At 39.1% G+C, this 20054-nt stretch overlaps 2 protein-coding genes across 13 annotated transcripts in view; one reads left to right on the plus strand and one right to left on the minus strand.

Moving 5' to 3' along the window:
* Window positions 1-446: 446 nt before the first annotated feature.
* LOC122564079 (TATA box-binding protein-associated factor RNA polymerase I subunit D-like) lies at window positions 447-20037 on the minus strand. 7 transcript variants are annotated; one of them, XM_043718586.1, is made up of 7 exons: window positions 15835-16257; window positions 13304-13852; window positions 10306-10699; window positions 7528-7700; window positions 4634-4691; window positions 4225-4292; window positions 4073-4156 (listed from the first exon to the last, which is right to left on the minus strand). In XM_043718586.1, exons 2-6 carry the CDS (start codon window positions 13600-13602, stop codon window positions 4242-4244), a joined length of 975 nt encoding a protein of 324 aa, XP_043574521.1. In that variant the 5' UTR covers window positions 13603-13852; window positions 15835-16257; the 3' UTR covers window positions 4073-4156; window positions 4225-4241. The 7 variants fall into 7 exon arrangements, with proteins under 7 accessions (XP_043574519.1, XP_043574517.1, XP_043574515.1 ...); XM_043718584.1 differs by lacking the exons at window positions 4073-4156; window positions 4225-4292; window positions 15835-16257 and adding exons at window positions 447-1273; window positions 19976-20037; XM_043718582.1 differs by lacking the exons at window positions 4073-4156; window positions 4225-4292 and adding an exon at window positions 447-1273 and having other exon boundaries at window positions 15927-16244.
* The window catches only part of c28h11orf54 (chromosome 28 C11orf54 homolog), a 30031-nt gene continuing 26296 nt past the window's right edge, over window positions 16320-20054 (plus strand). For 4 of the 6 annotated variants that reach the window (XM_043718590.1, XM_043718589.1, XM_043718588.1 and 1 more), the window contains exons 1-2: window positions 16320-16426; window positions 17925-18023. In XM_043718590.1, coding sequence (XP_043574525.1) covers window positions 16366-16426; window positions 17925-18023 — 160 coding nt within the window. In that variant the 5' untranslated portion in view covers window positions 16320-16365. Of the gene's footprint in view, window positions 16427-17924; window positions 18024-19181; window positions 19472-19753; window positions 19980-20054 lie in introns of those variants that run through there. The other 2 variants (XM_043718593.1, XM_043718591.1) reach the window with 2 other exon arrangements.

Raw genomic sequence — 20054 nt, forward strand, 5'->3', positions numbered from 1 at the left:
TAAGATGGACTCAGGTTTTTGATTGTAAAGAGAATGAAGGGTTACGGGGAGAAAGCGGGAGAATGGAATTGAGACATGTATCAGCCATAATTGAATGGCAGAGTAGACTCAATGGGCTGAATGGCCTAATTTCTGCTCCTGTGTCTTATGTGCATCTACAACAAAAGCCTGCTATTCATCAATGTCTCCCACAATGCTCACACGAAACAACTCCCACAAATCTAATCTTATCTCTAATTTCCAGTGCCAGTTTTAAATTCAATTCAATGTTTGCCAAAATAAATCTCTTATTGAAATGGTTAGTGGTGAAATAATAAAATAATTAAATGCATATTCAATAGATTTGGATTATAAATATTTGATGTTTGCTTGTCAGGTTATTTTTAAAACAATATTTTATGTACTACTACTTCTTAACCAGCCTCCAATTAGCACAGCACATTGAGTTTTTGTTGTGTAAGTATATTTATCACTTTGCAAAAGGTTTGCCCACAGTATTACATTTATATATTTCAGTTGCCCAATTGTCTTTTAACCAGTATATTCTTGACAATGGAATATCCTCAAAATGAATACAAAATGACTTATTTCCAGACATTTTATCCAACTGTAAATTATTGATCTCAGTTATGAACATATACAGACTGCAATGAAAAACCTATCTCGAGCAGGAATATTAACCAACTGCCATTATGACATACAATTGTTAAATTCTCCAGACCAGTAGCTAACCTCTGCATTCCTAAAAATTGGTTAGTGATCATTTATCAATTAAATAGTCATTCCCATTAGCAATTATTCATCTTTCTTTTAGATATCGACAATAATTTTTTATCATTGTTAACATGTTCCATGGGTCACTTTGCATAAAGGAAACACTTCTTGCAGAGATGCTGTTGCCAAGGACTGGATGCGCTGATTCACATTCTCCATTCTCTCCCATACTTTTGAGTGTTCACTGGTCTTGGGATTCTTCAGAAAATAAAGATGTCTGTGTTTTCGCATTTTCCAGTTCATCAGATGATATATTAGTTCTTTGTAGATTTCAACAATGGAATATCTATTGTTGTTGTTACTGCCAATTGTTCTGCCACAATTTTCAGATAGAGGAAAATTTTGTGTTATTTTGTTGGCCTGTTACTGATTTATTTTTCTCAACGGCTTTACTTTTGCCATTAGGTAAACATTTGTCTTTATTTTTGCCCTTGGAGTTATTTTTCCTTCGGCTCTTCTTATATTTTCCAATCTTTTCCATTATAAAACAGCTGTTATCCTACAAATAAAATAAACATTGTGAACAAAGAATGCATTAGCTTAAATACAGTCTATGAACAACATTAGCCTTGATGTATTAGAATGGAAATAGAGAGACTGAGGGAAAGTAAGATATAGACAACAATTTCATACCAGTGGATCAGGAATCTAAATAGGCTATGAACCTTTCACTAGATTTCAGAATATTACAATAATCAAGTCTTAAGGTGCCAAAATTGCCAAAATGTTATGTGCATGATGCAGGTATATTTAAATGTTTAATAACTGAAAAAGGCATTTTATTTCAAGCTTTTCATCTTGCAATCATTAGAACTATTCACAAGAGTACTAATTCAGGGGGAATTATATTTATACTGCATGAGAAGAGAGTGCGGATAGGTTGGCAAATGGATTCAGTTTGGTTGTTGCTTTGCCATGGAGAATACACCAATTAATGATGATTCTCAGGTAACAGCCAGGCTTTGTTTAAATTTTAAACCAAGCAGATCGGCTCTGATTGGTGAGAGTATTAGGCAATAACTGGAGCATTCTCCATAGCAAAATCTCTACTAGAGTCAATATACCAATAAATCAACACTTCCCTCTTATGCAGATAAACATTGGTTTTCCCCTTCAATTGTTAATCCTGTGAGATTTCCTGAGGAGGACAAGATGAAAAGGCTTGACAACATGTGTATTTCTCTTCAGAAATACTCACGTTCTGCAGTAACAAAGCAACCATTCAAATATTTCTGAACCATCTAACATTAAATATTACCAAACTCTGAATATTCCGTGAAATAAAATCAAGGTTTTGCCTGTTCAAATCATGATTCATGGGTAAATTTTACACCTATGATGTGTTGCCAGTGGAAAAAAATGTAATAACATTGAGTTAACATTTTCAATGTGGCAAAATACATCTTTGGTTAAATTTTAGTTAAAAACTGAATTATACATCCATTGATTGGTATGTTTTATGGATGGGATAACAAACCTGAACATTGTTATTGTTTAAGTTTTGAGCATTATGTTTTAACATACAGTTTAAGACAAATGATTTAGAAGGTTTTGTGGGTGACAGTCTCTTTCGCTCTCTTAGGAAAGCATTGAAAATAATTTTAAGCTGGGGGCGACACTGTGGCTCAGTGGTTAGCACTGTTGCCTCACAGGACCAGGGACTCGGGTTCGATTCCAGCTTCGGATGGAGCTGTATGGAGTTTGTACATTCTCCGTGGGTTTCCTCCGGGTGCTCTGGTTTCCTCCCACAATCCAAAGATGTGCAGCTTAGGTGAATTGGCCATGTTAAATTGCCCATAAAGTTCAGGGATGTGTAGGCTAGGTGTATTTGTCAGGGGTAAATGTAGCATATAGGGTAGGGGAATGGGTCTGGGTGGGTTACTCTTCAGAGGGTCAGTGCGGATGTGTTGGGCCAAATGGCCTGTTTCCACACTGTAGGGATTCTGCTCTGTTCTATTCTACTGAAAAGGAACTATTTGACTAAGAATCAGCCACTTCTTTATTCACTGATGGTATATGGGCATAGCTGACTGGGCCAGCATTTATTGCCCATTCCTAACTACTCTTTAAAAGGTAGTGAGGATCTGCATACTCCTGTACAGTGTGGGTATTTTCAGCAAAATAAATTAATATGATTGTGAGTCAACAAGAATAGGAAAAGAAAACATAAGATATTAGGCAGAATTCTGCCCCACCCGTCTGTGTGGTGCTAGCAATGGCAAGAAAATACACAGAAAAATCAGAATCTCAACATCAACATCAACATTTTTTCTGACTTGCCCTTCAAGCCTTTAAATGGTAACTTCAGAACCTCACTGCTCAGCAGTGACTCTGTTACTTCCACAGATTTGAATCTCATTAAAGCACCCACTTGCCTTATTTTAAGCAACTTCCCAAATTCTCCCCTTACTCCCTGACAAACTGAGCAGTACAACTTCTTGACATAAATTATAGTGGGTATTTTACAGCTACAGTTGCATTTCATCAAATGCTTGTCCCAGCCATCATTCAGCAGCTTCTTCACAACCACGTCGCCACATACTTCATGGCCATCATTCTCCTCAGGGGGGTCGGTTTGTGAAGCTGTGTCATGCCAACAGCATGAGTTCAATCTCCACACCATCTGAGGTTACCATTAAAGACTCTCTCTCTCAATCTCTCCCCTCGTGTCTGAGGTTTGGTAGCCCTCAGGTTAAATCACCACCAGTCGTCTCTCTCTAATGAGAGAGCATCCCTAAGGTCTGGTAAGACAATGGTGACTTGACTTGACTCTCTTCAACTCTTTATCCATGCACATCGGCAGCAGCCTGTTTACATAACTGAGCCTGCTCTCAGACTAACACCAGTGATATGCATAAGGAGAAACACATATATCTACTCAGGATACATCTTGTACCTCATGGCTTACTTTCATAGCACTCCCTTTGTGCTAACTTGTAAGCTACCAGGCTCTGTCTACAATTGCTTAATAGTTACTGACTTACAGGCTACCACAGTCTGTTTCATCATATTGCTTCCTGAGCCCATAGAGTCTTCAGTGCTCAGCTACAGGTTGCACACCTTCTGTGGTCTGCATTGCTTTTCAGTGCGGAGGGAAAGGCAGGCAGTTTGTCGTGATAAGGAGCACTGAACAGTCAAGGGGAAGGATGTATGGCCATGTAGCACTGTGCCCTGTCAACGTCACACCTGCAGCACAGGCAGAAAGCAAACTGCATGTGCTTCGAGTAAATGACCAAGTCTTAAAGTCAAAGAGGAGGAGTCCATGGTAAGATGAAGGGGGACTCTGGTCAGTCAGAGAGTGCCATTAGTCAGTCAAGGAGCACATCACAGTCACATTCAGAGTGTTGCCCTCAATCTGTCAGGCACTTGGCTCACTCGAAGTCTGGGGAACCGTCCTTGTAGACTGGGAACTGGGCTATAGTCAGTACTGCAGATCAAGTGCAATCAGTCCTGGGATACCAGGTAGGTTAGTTGGGGTGCTGTGGAGACATCAGTTCACAAGGATGGGCTGAACTTTCCTGTAGTGAGATGAAAAGAGGGATTGAGTGCAATGGAAGTGGATGGAAGAGCAGTTAAAAGTCTTACAAATACATTCACTGGAGGGTATATTTGATACTTCCATCTTATTTTAAACAATGAATAAATTTTCTTTAATAAATTTAAGTACTTCTTTTTAAGGTAGGCATTGAAAGTAAGTTATAGGTAAATATACTTTGTAATTCAATGTACTTAATTTATAAATCTTGGTTTGAGTATACCATTAGTTATTACTTTACTTGATTCATAAATATAAAATACCATTCACTATTAAAACTTAATACTGCAGAGACTACATATCCAATATAAATAATTTAGTTACCACAACTTTTACACCGAATGTGTTTTCGTTATTGAAGTCTTCAATGCAGGTTTCATCACTATAACATTAAAAACATTATTGTCACAGTGGTTTATATTAAAGTACATGTTAAATAAAAGAATAACTTAAAACGCTGCTTTAAGTATTACCACGTTATTGATAGGTGCGAACAATGGAATGTTGCATAAAAAGGTGGTTTAAAAGTAAATCTCCAAGTCAGGCTGAGGCACTGTCACAATTCTCTCCAAGTAATCAGATTTGATGACCATGAAAGGAATCTAATTCTTATTTTAATTACTGAACAAAAATGAATTAAATGGTTTTAAAGATGTCCAAAATATTGTCCTGTGACAGGGAGCGAACACCATAAACTGAAAGCAGCTTCAGATTTATCATGTAGTTTGGTTCCCTGGAAATACTCCAATGGACCCGAGCAAATACTGATATATGCAACCATCTGTCTTAGTTTTTGAAAATAAACAGTGTCAGCTACACAAAATACAAATGTTGTCATTGCACAGCATTTTTAAAAAGTATGTATATATAAATAATGAAGATCAAACTTGTTAAGTCAAAGCTAAGGTCAGATAAAAGATGTAGAGAGCTAGTGAATTTCAGCATAGAATCACCCTGAGCAGGTAAACTGGAATCTTCACATAAAACGTGGAAATTCAATGGGTGAGATTCACATCATAAGCAGGAGTAGCCATTCAGTCACTTTAAACCGATCTGCCATTCAATAAGATCATGAAATTGGTACGGGGGGATACCAGCAGAATGACTTTATTCTTAAACTAGAAAAGCATGTTTTCATTGTCTATTATGTAGGAAAATAAATCACATCATTCATCCTCATGGATGCAAACCATTACAATTAATTCAACTTATCATTAATTGGTATTGTCAGCCAACAGTGTCAGGATTTATCAGAAACTACAGCTCCTGGATAAAGTAATTTAAAATTGATACAATATCAAAAATGCAGATTAGAGAATAGGGATTAAAGAATGAGGGGAAACAGGAGTTGAGAATAAATTATGTACTACGCGGAAGTGGGTACTGCAACTGCTGGAGATTAGAGTCAACATTAGAGTAGAGTAATGCTGGAAAAGCACAGCAGGTCAGGCAGTATCCGAGTAGCAGGAAAATCGATGTTTCGGGCAAAAGCCCTTTATTAGGAATCATCTGGACGAAGGGCTTTTGCCTGAAATGTCAATTTACCCGTTCCTCGGATACTGCCTGACCTGCTGTGCTTTTCCAGCATTACTCTAATCTTGACAGATTAAATACATCTACTTGTTACATTACTCACTGAATGTTACATTAATAGTGAATCCATTCCTAAACTGAAAAATAAATAAATGTTTTAGGCCCCCCCCCCATCCCACAAAAGGAATCGCTCTTATAAACATGGCGCTTAATAAACTATTATTTGCATGCTTTTCAATTGTTCTGATATTGACATAAGTAATAAATACATTAACAATCTTAGATGAAATTCTTTTGTCCATTATTTGACAAATTATAAACACATTTTTATTTTGTTAATGTGCATTTATATACTTTATTCAGCCAAGTTGGTGGTTATCAACCTAAAACTATTCACGACCAGTATTACTGTTCTAATTGACAGGGTTTCTTTTAGTAGAGGGATTAGCCTTTACTTCTCCCACCCCTTATAGCTTTGCTGGTGTCTGAGTCGGTGGATGGATACACAAGTTGCTCCAATCTTTTATTTAGTTGCAGGTGGGGAAGTAGATCAGATCCACTTTCTCTATCATTCTCCAATGATTTACTTATTATTTGCTGTTAATGGAGTCTTACATTGAAGGGGAGACTGAATTTACACCCACCACTGCTTTGGTGTTCTAATAAGTTGTGGTAATAATTCAGGAGTCTTCTCAGGCAATGTACTCCACTTCTGCCCACTGACCACTGGCTTGCACTCTCCATTGTGAGGGAACTTAGTTTCAGGCACCTCTCAATAAAGTAACCAGTTTACAGTTAAATCTCTCACTGTTCAACATAATTAAAAATCACACAACACCAGGTTAGAGTCCAACAGGTTTATTTGGAAGCACTCGGTGTTCAACAAGTAAGTTTGAACATGTAGAGCCCTTAGTATCTCACCCATGAGACCATTTCTCATTTCTATAATTAGATGGCCAGTGTCAGTGAGCTATTCAACTGAGGAGGCATCATAGATGGGCCCGATCTAGTCCTCATCTGACAGCTGTATGTGTATTTCCCAACAAAAATCACTAAATAGTGGTCAGGAGTGGAAACCGTGGGTCATTTTAATTTTTCTGGTCCAGGAATGTTGAGAAAAATTCTATTGTTTCAATCACCTCCGGGGCTAAGACCAGTTAGTCTGGCCGATATTAAGGAACCTCCTGCCCTGAATGATTCAATCTACACCGAGCAGCGACCAAACTAGACCCTTGAAATAATTACGACAGGCCAAAAGTACAACTGCTGATCCTTTAGATTAGATTACTTACAGTGTGGAAACAGGCCCTTCGGCCCAACAAGTCCACACCGCCCCACCGAAGCGCAACCCACCCATACCCCTACATTTACCCCTTACCTAACACTACGGGCAATTTAGCATGGCTAATTCACCTGACCTGCACATCTTTTGGACTGTGGGAGGAAACCGGAGCACCTGGAGGAAACCCACGCAGACACGGACGTGCAAACTCCACACAGTCAGTCACCTGAGGCGGGAATTGAACCCGGGTCTCTGGCGCTGTGAGGCAGCAATGCTAACCACTGTGCCACCATGCCGATCCTCTAGAAGAACTGCAGATCACAGGCTAGTATTAATACAGTACATATGTACACACAGGTAAGGAAGCTAGGGGAACCTTTGCACTTCAGAAGTATAGGTTTACCTGCTTTCTTGTATCGGTGAAATTGGTCTTTTCTCATCCAAGTACTTGCATTGCCTTAGTGGGCCACGGTCTCTATCTGGACAGTCCACGTTTATTTTTTCTAAGGACTTTACGAGGTGCTTTTGACATTTTAACTCCTTCATATAAGTAAATAATCCACACAAAGCTGCTTGCTGTAAATCAAGAAAATTTAAATGTTAGTTAAGGACTCTGTTTACTTGCTTTTAAATTGGTCTGTGATATTGGTATTTGTGATAAAAATGTTAACAACAATATGTGAAAGTCTTTTCCGTTAGCTAGCAAATTATAACCACTTATTTTTAGCTTGGTCATGCCCTTTTATAAATAGTCAAAATCATTTCATGCTAATGAATGAAGTTGCAGAGAGCTTGCAAGTACATAGGCTGCAGTAGGTAGAATACAGTATATATCAGAGCATATGTTGCGAAGATGGTAGAAATAGGTGGCACAAACCTATGAAGAAATTTTGAGACAACTTTAAGATTAATGAACTTTAAAATTTGCACACCATAAGATGGAAATGACCAATTTAGGTAAATTGCATTTTGGTATAACAAACAAGAGCAGGACTTATACAATTAAAAGTAGGGCCTTGGGTAGTGTTGCAGTGTTGTGGGGAGGGGAAGAAAGAAATAAGGGGCTGCATAGTGGCTGAGTGGTTAGCACTGCTGCCTCACAATGCCAGGGACCTGGGGTTGATTCCACCATCAGCCAACTGTCTGCGTCAAGTTTGCACATTCTCCTCATGCCTGTGTGGTTGGGTTTCCTCTGTGTGCTCTGGCTTCTTGCCACAGTCCAAAGATGTGCAAGTTTGATGGACTGGCTATACTAAATTGCCCATAGTGATCAGGGATGTGCAGACTAGGTAAATTAATGGGTTATTCGAAATGCAGGATTACAGGGAGAGGGTAAGGTCGGTGGGGAGGGAAAGAGGGGCGTGCGTTGGGTGGTTCTGGTTGGGATGCTCTTTCAATGGGCCGAATGGTCTACTTCCACACTGCAGGGATTCTATTATTCTTCATAAGGTGAATGACAGGTGTCTTTTCTCTAGGGTGGGGGATTTCAAGACAAGGAGGCACATTTTTAAGGTAAGAGGAGAAAGATTGGAAAAAAGATATGAAGGCCAACTTTTCTTTTCTTCCCCCCACAGAGTGTGGCTCGTGTGAGGAATGAACTACCAGAGGAAGTGGTGAATGCTGGTACAGTTACTATTTTTAAAATACATTTGGATAAGTATATGAATAAGACAGATTTGGAAAGACACAGACCAAGCGTACGCAGGCAGGACTAGTTTAATTTGGGATTATGGTCAGCATGGACTGGTTAGACTGAAGGGCTGTATGGCTTCTATGACTCTAAGTGATAGAGTAGTAGTGGTAGCGTAGTCACGATTACAATGTGTGAAGTGTGGCATCTAATTTGCACACCACAAACAGAAATATGAGAATGGCCAGATAAACTGTTTCAGTGTTGGTGAATGAAAGATAAATACTGACGAAGGTACAGGGATGACTCCCTTGCTCTTCAATGAAATAGTGCCAGAAGATGTTTTACATTTATTGATGAGGACAGATGGTGTTTCCATTTAATATTTCACCCAAAAGATGACAGCCATGCTTGCTGTGCTCAAGGCTAGAGTGGGACTTGAACCAGAACCTTATGACTGGGAGGCATGAATGCTGCCAAATGAGCCACAACTGCCATTGCAAACACGCTAATAAGAACAGAAATGACAGGAACAGAAAAATCAGGGCAGTGGGAAAAAAAAACTTAATTTTCTCAGTAACTCTGGTAGGATTGATTGAATCTGGTGTGATTACCAAGCCCAAGAAAAAGCAATCTCGGCCACTGAAGGATAATATAGATTACTTCCTGGGGCCAGAACCAGAAGGTGAGGATTTGAAGTAAGCAGATCACAGAACGGATGTAAATTTGACTGATATTAAATAAATCTATGCATGTAATGAAAATGTGTTGTGGAAATGTGTGAAAAGCACTAAACAATACAAATAAGATACAGCCCCCTCACCTCCATCACCTCAAGGTAAGAAGAAAATAGCCCATTAGTAATGCATTCAGTAAAAACAAAATCAAATACTTTAAGAAACTTGGCTAGTCCCTAAAGATAGAACTTTTCAGGCCTTCTATTTTAACCCTTCCCGTGCAGCATCCCTGCATCACAAATAACTAAACGAATGGACAAAATATCATTCTCAAACTTGAAGCAACAGAATAACTGGAAACCCATTCTTTCCTCTGTTAATGGATTTATTATTACAGGTAAACTATTACTGATGCATGATGATGGCACAAGTCAGGCTGGAGTGGAATACCATAACAGCAGATCTCCAGCAGGAGTAATTGCAAGCCACAACAGTTTTATTTACAATTACCTAGTTTAATAAATTTTGTGTCCCTGTAGGTTGCAAAGTAGAATTTTCATTGTAGCTATGGCAACTGCTAATTTTGTCATTCTTTATCTAGGCAATCACCAGAATAACTCACATTTCCTGAAAACCCTTTTAAAACAAGGATTTTGGCCAAGCAAAGAAATAAAAGACTGGTCAATAGCCAGTTTCCATTGGGATCATACAACAAAAGTAATCACAAAATGCTTTAGAAGAAAAATAACAAAAATAAAAGATGTGCAAATAGTTTGAATTGAATAATGATTTGAAAAATATCATGGAGAATATATTTCATAGAATGTTTGACTATAACCATTATCATATAAGGCACAATGGACCTCATATTTACCTCATATGCAAAAATCATCTTAAATGGTAAATGCTTTCTTCCATATTCCTTCTGCACAAATGGAAACTGTAATCCTCGTTCCTTCAACCTCCTCATCTTCTCAGCTTTGGTTAAGGATGATCGAGGCCTTCCTACAGGATGCCCAGTCCTCTGATAAACAGATTTCTTTTTGTATTTCTTGCGTCGTCGCCATCTTTTTCCTTCACCAACCGTCACATAATTTGGACGATATGCAATGTCATCTGAGTCAGTTGAGCTGTCGGTATTTTCTGCAGTTTGATCTTGGATGGCTGATCTGGTTGGACATTTTCCGGTGGCCCATGTTCTCGCCTTTCTTAGTGGTACAACGGGACGCTGTGTTATAAATAAACTGCTCTCTGAATCTGAGCTATCCCTAGAATTAAAAATAAGCAATCTGTCAATATTGAACAAAGATTTTAGGTTAGAGTGGTGCTGGAAAAGCTCAACAGGTCAGGCAGCATCCGAGGAGCAGGAAAATCAACGTTTTGGGCAAAAGCCTGATGAAGGGCTTTTGCCCGAAACGTCGATTTTCCTGCTCCTCGGATGCTGCCTGATCTGCTGAGCTTTTCCTGCACCACTCTCATCTAAACTCTGGTTTCCAGCATCTGCAGTCCTTACTTTTGCTTTCTGAACAAAGATTATCATGACACCATGCAAATATACATCTCATAACAGCCAATTACAAGGAGGATTTAAGAGTAATCGACTTTAAGAAATCTGACCATTGTTACTTTAAACATTCCACTGGTTTAGCATCAGGTATCCCATTGTGTTAAGGATCGGAGGTTTGTCCCATAAGCAGACCATGCATCCTCTGAACTGAAGTTAACTACTGACACTAAATATTTGGTATTTCACAACCAGAAGGTTGTGCGATAGACTTCTTGTTGCATCTCCCAGCAACTAACATCTTGCAAGTCTTACCTCATATTTCCTGGCTTTATGGAGGGCTGACTGAAAAATGCTCTGGTAGGAAAAGGCAAACCCATAAACTACTTTACATATGCATATTAATACTCCACCATTTTCATAGTTGTGTTTCATTAATCACCTTAGCGCGTTATATTAAAACTACGATAAAGTGTAACTTTTCCACTTTTGTTGGCAAAACTTTCTGGCAAGCTAGCAGTTCCCAAGTTAGCTACTTGTGTAGTCCTGTTGCAAGGCATATGTGCCCACCTCAAATCCCTATATCAAGAAAGAAAAATGAACGAAAACATGGTTTTATGTTCTGTCCCTTGACTACGAATGCATGGAATAGTTATATCAAGCCGCTTATTATCTTCCTCATGCAATTTAATTTAAACTTTAGTTAAATGAAGGAAAATTATTCTGAAATAAGGACAGGAGGTAGGAATAATGTTAATAATTTTCAATGACTTAAAACAAAAACAACAAGTTTAACAGCTGGACAGTTGGTTGCTCTCTTTTTGAACAGCACATTTAACACCTCTAATGATCCAAATCAAAACAAATTTTGGTCAATGTCGACAGAATTAAATGTTAAAAAGTGCTGTATGAGGTAGCCCTTTGGAATCCAACTCTAAGATATGGAAATCTAAATTAAAACGACTTTGTTAAAAAGGTAAAAATCCAGAAAAACATTAGTTATTCAAGACTGTGACACAAACTTGGGCTCAGAAGGTCACTTATAAACACTTCATGCTGGAATGATTTGAGCACTCAGATTCTGTACAATTCTGAGAAATCATGCAATATTTTAACTTGGATTTGAACCGAATTCACTCTGGATTCTGTTCTCTTCCCGATTAGACACATTCATTTCTTTAACCTCATGAAAGGGTCAGGGTGAATAGCTGATTCTGTCTTAGTTCTAACCGAAGTAGTTAGCTCAGACCAATTGTGTTAAATGTTGGGGTTTTTAATAAATAATTGAAACAGTAGAATAAAGGGAAACATACTTAGCAGTTCTTCAGAAAAAAGGTATGTTGTATTGATTCAAAGACAAGTGACATTGAGTTCATTCTTGGCAGCTAAGGAAACTAATTATCAGGGAAAACATACACTATTCCCACAAAGCCTATTCTCCCTCAACTCCAGTCATTGCTCAGTGATTCTTGAGGGAAACAGATCAAGCTCAGTAATGAAGCTTGTCTAAAATGAATAATGGCTAGCTGAGGGAGATAGTGGAAAACTGCCAGTACATATAATACCATCAAAAGGTGTGGAGGACAAAATTACAGGAAAACATAGTTTTCCTTTAAATTTCAATAATCCTAGAGTGTCAATCATACCTAGGAAAGTGGGCTCCGATAATCCAACCAAATATCTTTATCTGGTACACTGGCACTGTATTTTTCATACCACACACAAATGGAGATATCCTGATCACTCTTGCAAATGATTATGGATGCTGGGTCAGTTGAAATTTGAGACCGAGAGCACAGGATTTTGGTAGGAACAGCAAACTTCTATTTGGGAAAGTTTCAAAGTGCTTGAACACCAATTACGCAATTTTGAAATGAGGTATAAGAAAAGTAAAGGTAAGTCATAAAGGTAGGTGAATGGAGTTGACATGCAGATCTGCTATGAGCAAATTAAAATGCCACAATGGCCTGCTTCTAATCCCTCGTGTATAGATTTTTTAAGCTTTAAGGCAGTCCTAATACCCAGAATTGAGAGTGTGGTGCTGGAAAAGTACAGCAGGTCAGGCAGCATCTGAGGAGCAGGAGAACCGACTTTTCAGGCATAAGCCCTTCACCTGCAGTCCTCACTTTCTCCTAGTCCTAATATTCACCATTATAAATTCAGGTTTGGTTTTAACTCTGCATTGTGCATTCTGATCTTTTAGTTTCACTAACATTAGGGATTCACTGAAAAATACATGTGCTCCTCTAACAATGGATCCTGGAAAAATGTTCACAACAAGTAAGAAAACCAAAAAAAACTTAAATTGTTCACTTGTTAAAAATGCATAACTAAGGAGTTTGATTGTTTCTGAATACTTAAAACATACCGCTCTGATAACTCTACCACAGTTCTTTCAATGTCACCAGGAGGAGTAAATGGAGCAGTGTATTCAGGTTGATAATTCAACACATTCTGTTGAGATTCATCTTGAATTGTATCCGGAACATAATCTCCTTCTGAGCTATTTATAGAGATGGGCAAGTCCATTTGCTCAGCAACTATTTTCATTGTCTTCTCGCTAATATCCTGTAACAACTGCTCAATCCCATCATCTTCATCTGAAAATAGCAAAACACTATTTTCACTGTCATCCTTTGAGCCTGTCATATTTGTTTCACCTTCCATTTCTTTTCTCCAATTTTCTTCAGCCTTGCTGTGCAAATCCGATCAAGAAAGTCAGATCATTTTCATTTTTAGAAATGCAATTTGTATAAAAGCTATCTCAATAACAGTGAGAGATAAGGGCAAATGTCCATGTTATACTGCACACCGGCAGTTGATAAGGTAGATATTTTTGTAGATTCCATTTCTCACTGGCAGTTCATGGGACGATTGAGTGGTTTTGCAAATTCACTCCCTTCCTGTTGAGCTTGGCCTGGCACAATAAAAAAAAGAAAGAAATTCCAATTACTCCCAGTACAAAACTGTATTTGTTGTGCAAATGCATCATATTTACAAGGTTACACTTAACCAAATGGGTCAGGAGGCCTGGGCTCGAGATCCTCCTGCTCCAAAGGTGGGTCATAACATGCCTGAACAGAACGATTAAAAATATCTGCACTCAACCAGCTATGCTTTACCATTAACCCATGCATTCCAATCCATTTTTGCATCCCAATACATCACTTACTTTTACAGCTTTCTTTGGTAGTTTCATCCAGCAAGTTAAACGTGCCCTGGTATACATCCTACGTCATACGTAGGACTCTGGTTTATTGATGTGCACTCTTACTAAATTAGAAATTAGTTGTCACAATGTTATGCATCTTTTTGATAATAATGCCAGGATGCAATATAGTAACAAGGCAAAGGAGTTGAAGTCTGTAATCTACTTGTTAAAATGACATATTTGAGGAAACTAGTTAATTATCTCAGAGTACAATGGGACTTTGATCAGAATGGACCAATTGGCTGATGAATGATAGATGGAGTTTAATTTCAATAAATGTGAGGTGTTGCATTTTGGGAAGGCAAATCAGCACAGGAGGTTTTGTGGAGTGTTTCTGAACAAAAGGTGCAGGTACATTGTTCTTTGAAAGTGGAATCGCAGGTAGACAGGGCAGTGAAGAAGGCATTTGGCATGTTTGCCTTCATTGGTCAGAATACTGAGTACAGGAGTTGGGATGTTATGTTGCAACTGTGCAGGCCATTGATAAGGCCACTTTTAGAAAACTGTGTACAATTCTGGTCCCCCTTCTGCAGGAAAGATGTTAAACTTGAGAGATTGCAGAGAAGATTTACGAGGATGTTGCTGGGACTGAGTTAGACGGGGAGGTCGATTAGGCTAGCACCTTTCCGCCTGGAGCTTCAGAGGCAGAAGGGTGACCTTTTGGAGGTTTACAAAATCATGAGGGGCATGGATAGTGTGAATAGCCAAAGTCTTTCTCCTAGGGTGATAAAGTCCAAAACTAGAGGGCATAGGTTTAAAGCGAAAGGGGAAATATTTAAAAAGGACCAGAGGGGTTTTGTGCAGAAGGTGGTTTGGAATAGAACAAGCTGTGAGAGGAAGCAGTGGAATTACAACATTTAAAAGCATCTGGATGGGTATATGAATATGAAGGTTTACAGAGACATGGGCTAAATGCTGGCAAATGGGACTAGGTGAGATTGGGATGTCTGGTCGGCTCGGACGAGTTTGACCGAGGTGTCTGTTTCTGGGCTGTATGACTGCAATAATAATCCATCAAATGCTATCACCACAAAGTAACTGCAATAACCATGTGATTTAAGTTATTCGGCCCTCTAATAATCTAAATGCAAAGTTGTCAACATCAAACAATAGAAGTGCGATTTAATGATCTCAAAAGGAGGAAGCTTATGAGTTAGTTAAACTAAGTTAACATTTTCTCAAAATCAAAATTATTGTCACAGGAAATAATGAGGGCCATCTAGCGGACTTATTCCAACACTAGGGCTTTTAATTAATTTTCAAGACCTCCGGCTTCATGTTTAGGACAATCAAACTGCGATCTTTTTGCCTGAAATTAAAAGTCACACCCCCCTCCCCGCAATGCAGGAAGACATTTTAATATTTCCTAACTCCTCTCTGTTCATTATTAACTACTCTGTACACAGGAGGTAGAAGATCAAGTTAAATCCATTTTAATTCCACGGGGAATTATCAATTTGAAACATTTTAGAAAACGTATTTCTTTTTACCAAAAAAGGATATTAAGACACGTGGAAGTGTTGAAGTAAAAGTGGAGGGTTGTTGGCTATCAGGAGCTGCGACTGACTGTATCTGCTCGGAGCAGCGGGTAGGATTGGCTCCAGAAGCCGGGTCAGACTGGCGCTGATCCCGGGGGCTCTCCCACTGCCTTTACCCCCCCTCACCTCTCACCCTAAAACCCCACTCACCCCGTTCACCAGCAGCTCCCAGCGAAGGCACGGCCGAAATCTTACCCGGAGGTTCAACCGGATGGCGTTCACCACATGCATACAGCACTCACCAGTGTATCATCAAGTGAAGCCAAAACGAGCAGAACATTAAAAATTAAGATTGAACATGCTTTTCATTTTAAAACCAAAGATAAATCACCTCCCCCATTCATTTGTCCCTTTTGTTTTGGGACTGTTGTAACCACTGTTTAAGCAGGAACATTTCCCTAACTCTGTCTGCTCTTGTAACCAAGTAGAACACTTGTTACAAATTGTAACAAATTGATACAAATATGTTCAGTGCGATCTCCTCTCCAAAGAGTCTATCCCTCCTGCTGAGGGACTACCACCTTCTGGCGATGGGCTCGGAGTGAAGTTTTTTTTTATTGCAGACTGTACAGGATTGGCTCCCAATTTTAACCAGATCCTGGAAAATAAGTAACCACAGTCTGAATAAAACTCACTCCACCATTCGCTGGGAAGCTTCATAGTCGGACAGGATTGAGTGCAATGGCTGCAAGGATTGAGAAGTCTGCTTTTCACGTCCCAACTTTGCAGGAGCTTGGCCAAGGTAAAGCACTAGGATGTTTCACAGCGATTATCCGCACTGTTTGCAATTGGGGTGGGAATCCCATTTACAATGTAGATGGAATACCACCCCGAATGGTGATCGTGGTTCTGAGCGCGTTGCACGGAGCGGTCCAGGGACCATTAAAGCACAAACATCATGCTGTCCTGCTGTTGAGAATAAAATATTTATTCATCGGTTCCCTCTGAGGGGATTGAGGGAATTGGTTTGTTCAACTTCAAATGCAAACGGACTGATCTTGGAGGCGAGATTTAAGCTTGAACATGTGACATTTTTGCAAAACAAGTTTCTAACTCGTGTGAACTGCACTGCCACCGTTTACCGCTGGGACAAGTTAAATGTGATTCCTTATGATAAACTCTTCCTGTAAATAACTGGCTGTGCCAAAACCCGAAGCTATGGAGATCTACAGCATAAAAAAAGGCTTTTCTGACCATCGAGTTTACTCTAGTCTAAACACACCCAACCTACCCCCCTATGTCTCTTTGTTCGGTGACACACCCCAGGGCCCTACCATTAACTGTATACTTCTCATAACTGAAACTGTCCAGTCCAGGCAGTGTCTTGGTAAATCTCCTCCGCATTCAAGTTATCCAATTTAAAGCAAAATGCTGCAATTCTGAAATAAAAAATACAAAGTGTTGAAGAAAGTCAGCAACTCTTTAATGATTTTGGGCTCTTAGTGTTAACTCTGTGTCAGCATTCAAGATACTGCTAGATCTGTTGAGTTTTTCCAGCACTACTTGTTTCTACTGCTGAAGATACTCAACTGACAAATGTGTTGGAACAGCATCAAGTGTAAGAATGCTAATTTTGATTAAATCCAAAAGTAGTCAGTCTACTGATTAATGAGTGGCTCAACAAATGTATCAAATAATAATTGAGGCCAGGAATGTTTGTGTTTGAACCACTGGTGTATGTTGCGATGGGACATACACAAGGTAGTCATCATGTTGGCTGGACAGCAGTCAATTCTGTAGTGATGCCCCATGCAGTTAGCCAGCCTGAAAATAAAGAGGAGCAGATTTAGTACTGAGTTGAGAGGAACTTCTTTACCCAAAGGGTTATGGTGGGTAAGTGGGTAATTGGAGCTAACTTCACAAAGAGATCAACCATGATCTTATTGAATGGTGGAGCAGCTCCAGGGCCCATATGGCCTACACTTGCTCCTTATGTTCTTATTCTACACTTTGTCTTAAGACAGACACTTGCTACTCAAGTAAGATACTATGGTCACCTGCCACTTTGGAAACTCCAATCCCCACGGACTCATATTTCCAGCAAGAGGAAAGAATGGGGCTATTTGTCAAGTGAACAAAAAATATTGTGAGGTGATTATTGTATTTGACAAACGTAATGGGTGCTTGACAGGATCAGGCTGACGTTGCTGAGTGCAAAATGACAACATTATTTTCTGCTATACTGCAAATGAATTGGAAAAACAATTTGAGGTAAAATAAGTCTGTTGTTTCCCTTTCAGTGTTGCAGGGAGGACTGAAGAAAAACTTTGCAAATGTTCAAGTGTCAGTGGTGGACTGCCCAGACCTCACACAGGAACCATTCACTTTTGCTGCTGCAGGTTAAGTATAGCTCCAGTTACCAAAGCTTTTTAAAATCGATTATACTTCATACAATCCTTAAGTTTAAATGTAGGATGTACATAGCAAAGTATCAATGAGCCCTTCCCCTTGGTGGGAAGGCAAGTGGCGAGAACGACACGAAGAGTCTGCTGAGGGATGTAGACAGGTTAAGTGTGTGTGGGGGATGAACTTGGCAGATAGATATAATGTGAGGTCATAACTTTGTCAGGACCAATAGAAGAACTGAATATTATTCAAATGAGAAAGACTGCAGAAAGCCACAGAACAAAGGAATTCTTGTCCATGAATCACAAAATACAAACATCCAAGTTCAGCAAGTAATGGGGAAGGCAAATGGAATATTGATCATTGTTTCAAAGCAAATGGAGTATAAAAGTAGGGAGGTTTTGCTAAAACTTTCCAAGGCACTAGTCAGACCACAGCTGGAATACTGTGAACAGTTTTAGGCACCTAATTTAACGCAAGATACCCTGACATTAAGGCAGTCCAGAGAAGGTTCACGAGGGTTATACCAGAAGGAACCGTGTTTATGAGGAGAGGTTGAGTAGATTGGACCTGTAATCTTTGAGGTATAGAAATCTACCGTATTGCAACATACAAGATTCTTAGAATATTTGACAGGGTAAATGTGGAATGATTTGTTCCCCTCTTTGGAAACGTCTAGGACCAGAGAGCATAATCTTAGAATAAGGGGGTCATAAAGTTCAGATACAGGTGAGGAGGAATTACCTCTCAGAGGGTTATGAATATGGGACATTCTTTACCATAGAGGGCTGTTGAGACTGGATCATTAAATACATTCAAGGCTGAGGTAGACAGATTTTCAATCATTTGGGGAATCCAGGGTTTATGGGGAAAAGTCAGGAAAGTGGAGTTAAGGACTATCAGACCAGCCAGGATCCCATTGAAAGGAGCAGGCAACGAGGCTGAATGGCCTATTTCTGTTACTTATGCTCTTCTGATGAGATTAAAAAGATACAATTGTGTGTGTTACTTGGATGCTAAATCTAACCTGAAAGAACTCTGTGAAGAATTAAAAATCAAAATACAGAAAAATGGATGCAATAAAACAAACTATTAGGTACAAAATTCTCTATTTTAACAGTTGTCAATCTGTCTATAATGAATGGATGATGAGATTTTGTTGAAATAACAAACAGAAGAGTTCCACCAGAATGAGTTAGCATTTTTTCTAAATTGTGCATGTCTGGTCACCATGACAATCACATATTTATCTTTATTTACAACAGGATACAAAACTGTCAGAGTTACTGCCTATAGAAATGTATTTGTGAAAACAGTGAAAACTTAAGTATTTTTCCTAAATCTGTCCTAATTTCCTTCCACATTTAACTTTTGTTCCCAGAACCTGGTTTGTAAAATAGTACAATCTGTGGCTAGTTCCAGATACACTGTTAAAATTAAGGTATGTCTTTGCCAGTCTGCCTTGAAGCCCAGTTGATTAGTCCTGGAATGGACTAGTCTTGCTTGAATTTGATCTAACAAACACTGTCTTTACAGAGGAAGGGATGAGCAGACATTGTCAGCCACGTTTGCAATTTGACTTTTATTCTGCTAGCTGAGAGTGGTTGTTTTAACATGCAATTACTTTATGTCTTTTCTTTAGCTGAAATGGTATTGCATTCTTATGTTTCTCAAATTAATACACTGCTGACTCAGTTAAAAAAGGAACTTTGAATCAATACACTTTGATCTGGTGACTAGTTTGAAAACTGGCTGGCTGTTCCAGTACATGTTAATCATTGCATGCTATGCACGTTATACACATTTTAAACACTATTGCAACTGAAGTGTGGTGCCAGGAAGAATTGGTGTTAATGGCGGAGCAGGAAGTGAAGCTTATTCCAGTGTCACAGACATGGAGAATTGTGAGGGGCAAAACTCACAGAGAAAATCACTTTGTACTTACAATAGTATGTTCCTTCACCAGTTCAGTTCATTTCGGGCTTCCAAACGAAGTATGATAAATTGTGTTTCTCAATGCATTA

This window comes from Chiloscyllium plagiosum, chromosome 28, assembly GCF_004010195.1.
Source record: "Chiloscyllium plagiosum isolate BGI_BamShark_2017 chromosome 28, ASM401019v2, whole genome shotgun sequence".
NCBI classification, from domain to species: Eukaryota; Metazoa; Chordata; class Chondrichthyes; order Orectolobiformes; family Hemiscylliidae; genus Chiloscyllium; species Chiloscyllium plagiosum.

Coding starts and splice junctions, on each gene's coding strand:
- LOC122564079 (XM_043718584.1), bottom strand. CDS start 13,602: ATGGAAGGTGAAACAAATATGACAGGCTCAAAGGATGACAGTGAAAAT. Junction 7,701..10,305: donor AGATGATTTTTGCATATGAG/GTAAATATGAGG, acceptor CTTGATTTACAG/CAAGCAGCTTTGTGTGGATT. Junction 4,692..7,527: donor TCACCGATACAAGAAAGCAG/GTAAACCTATAC, acceptor TTAATGTTATAG/TGATGAAACCTGCATTGAAG.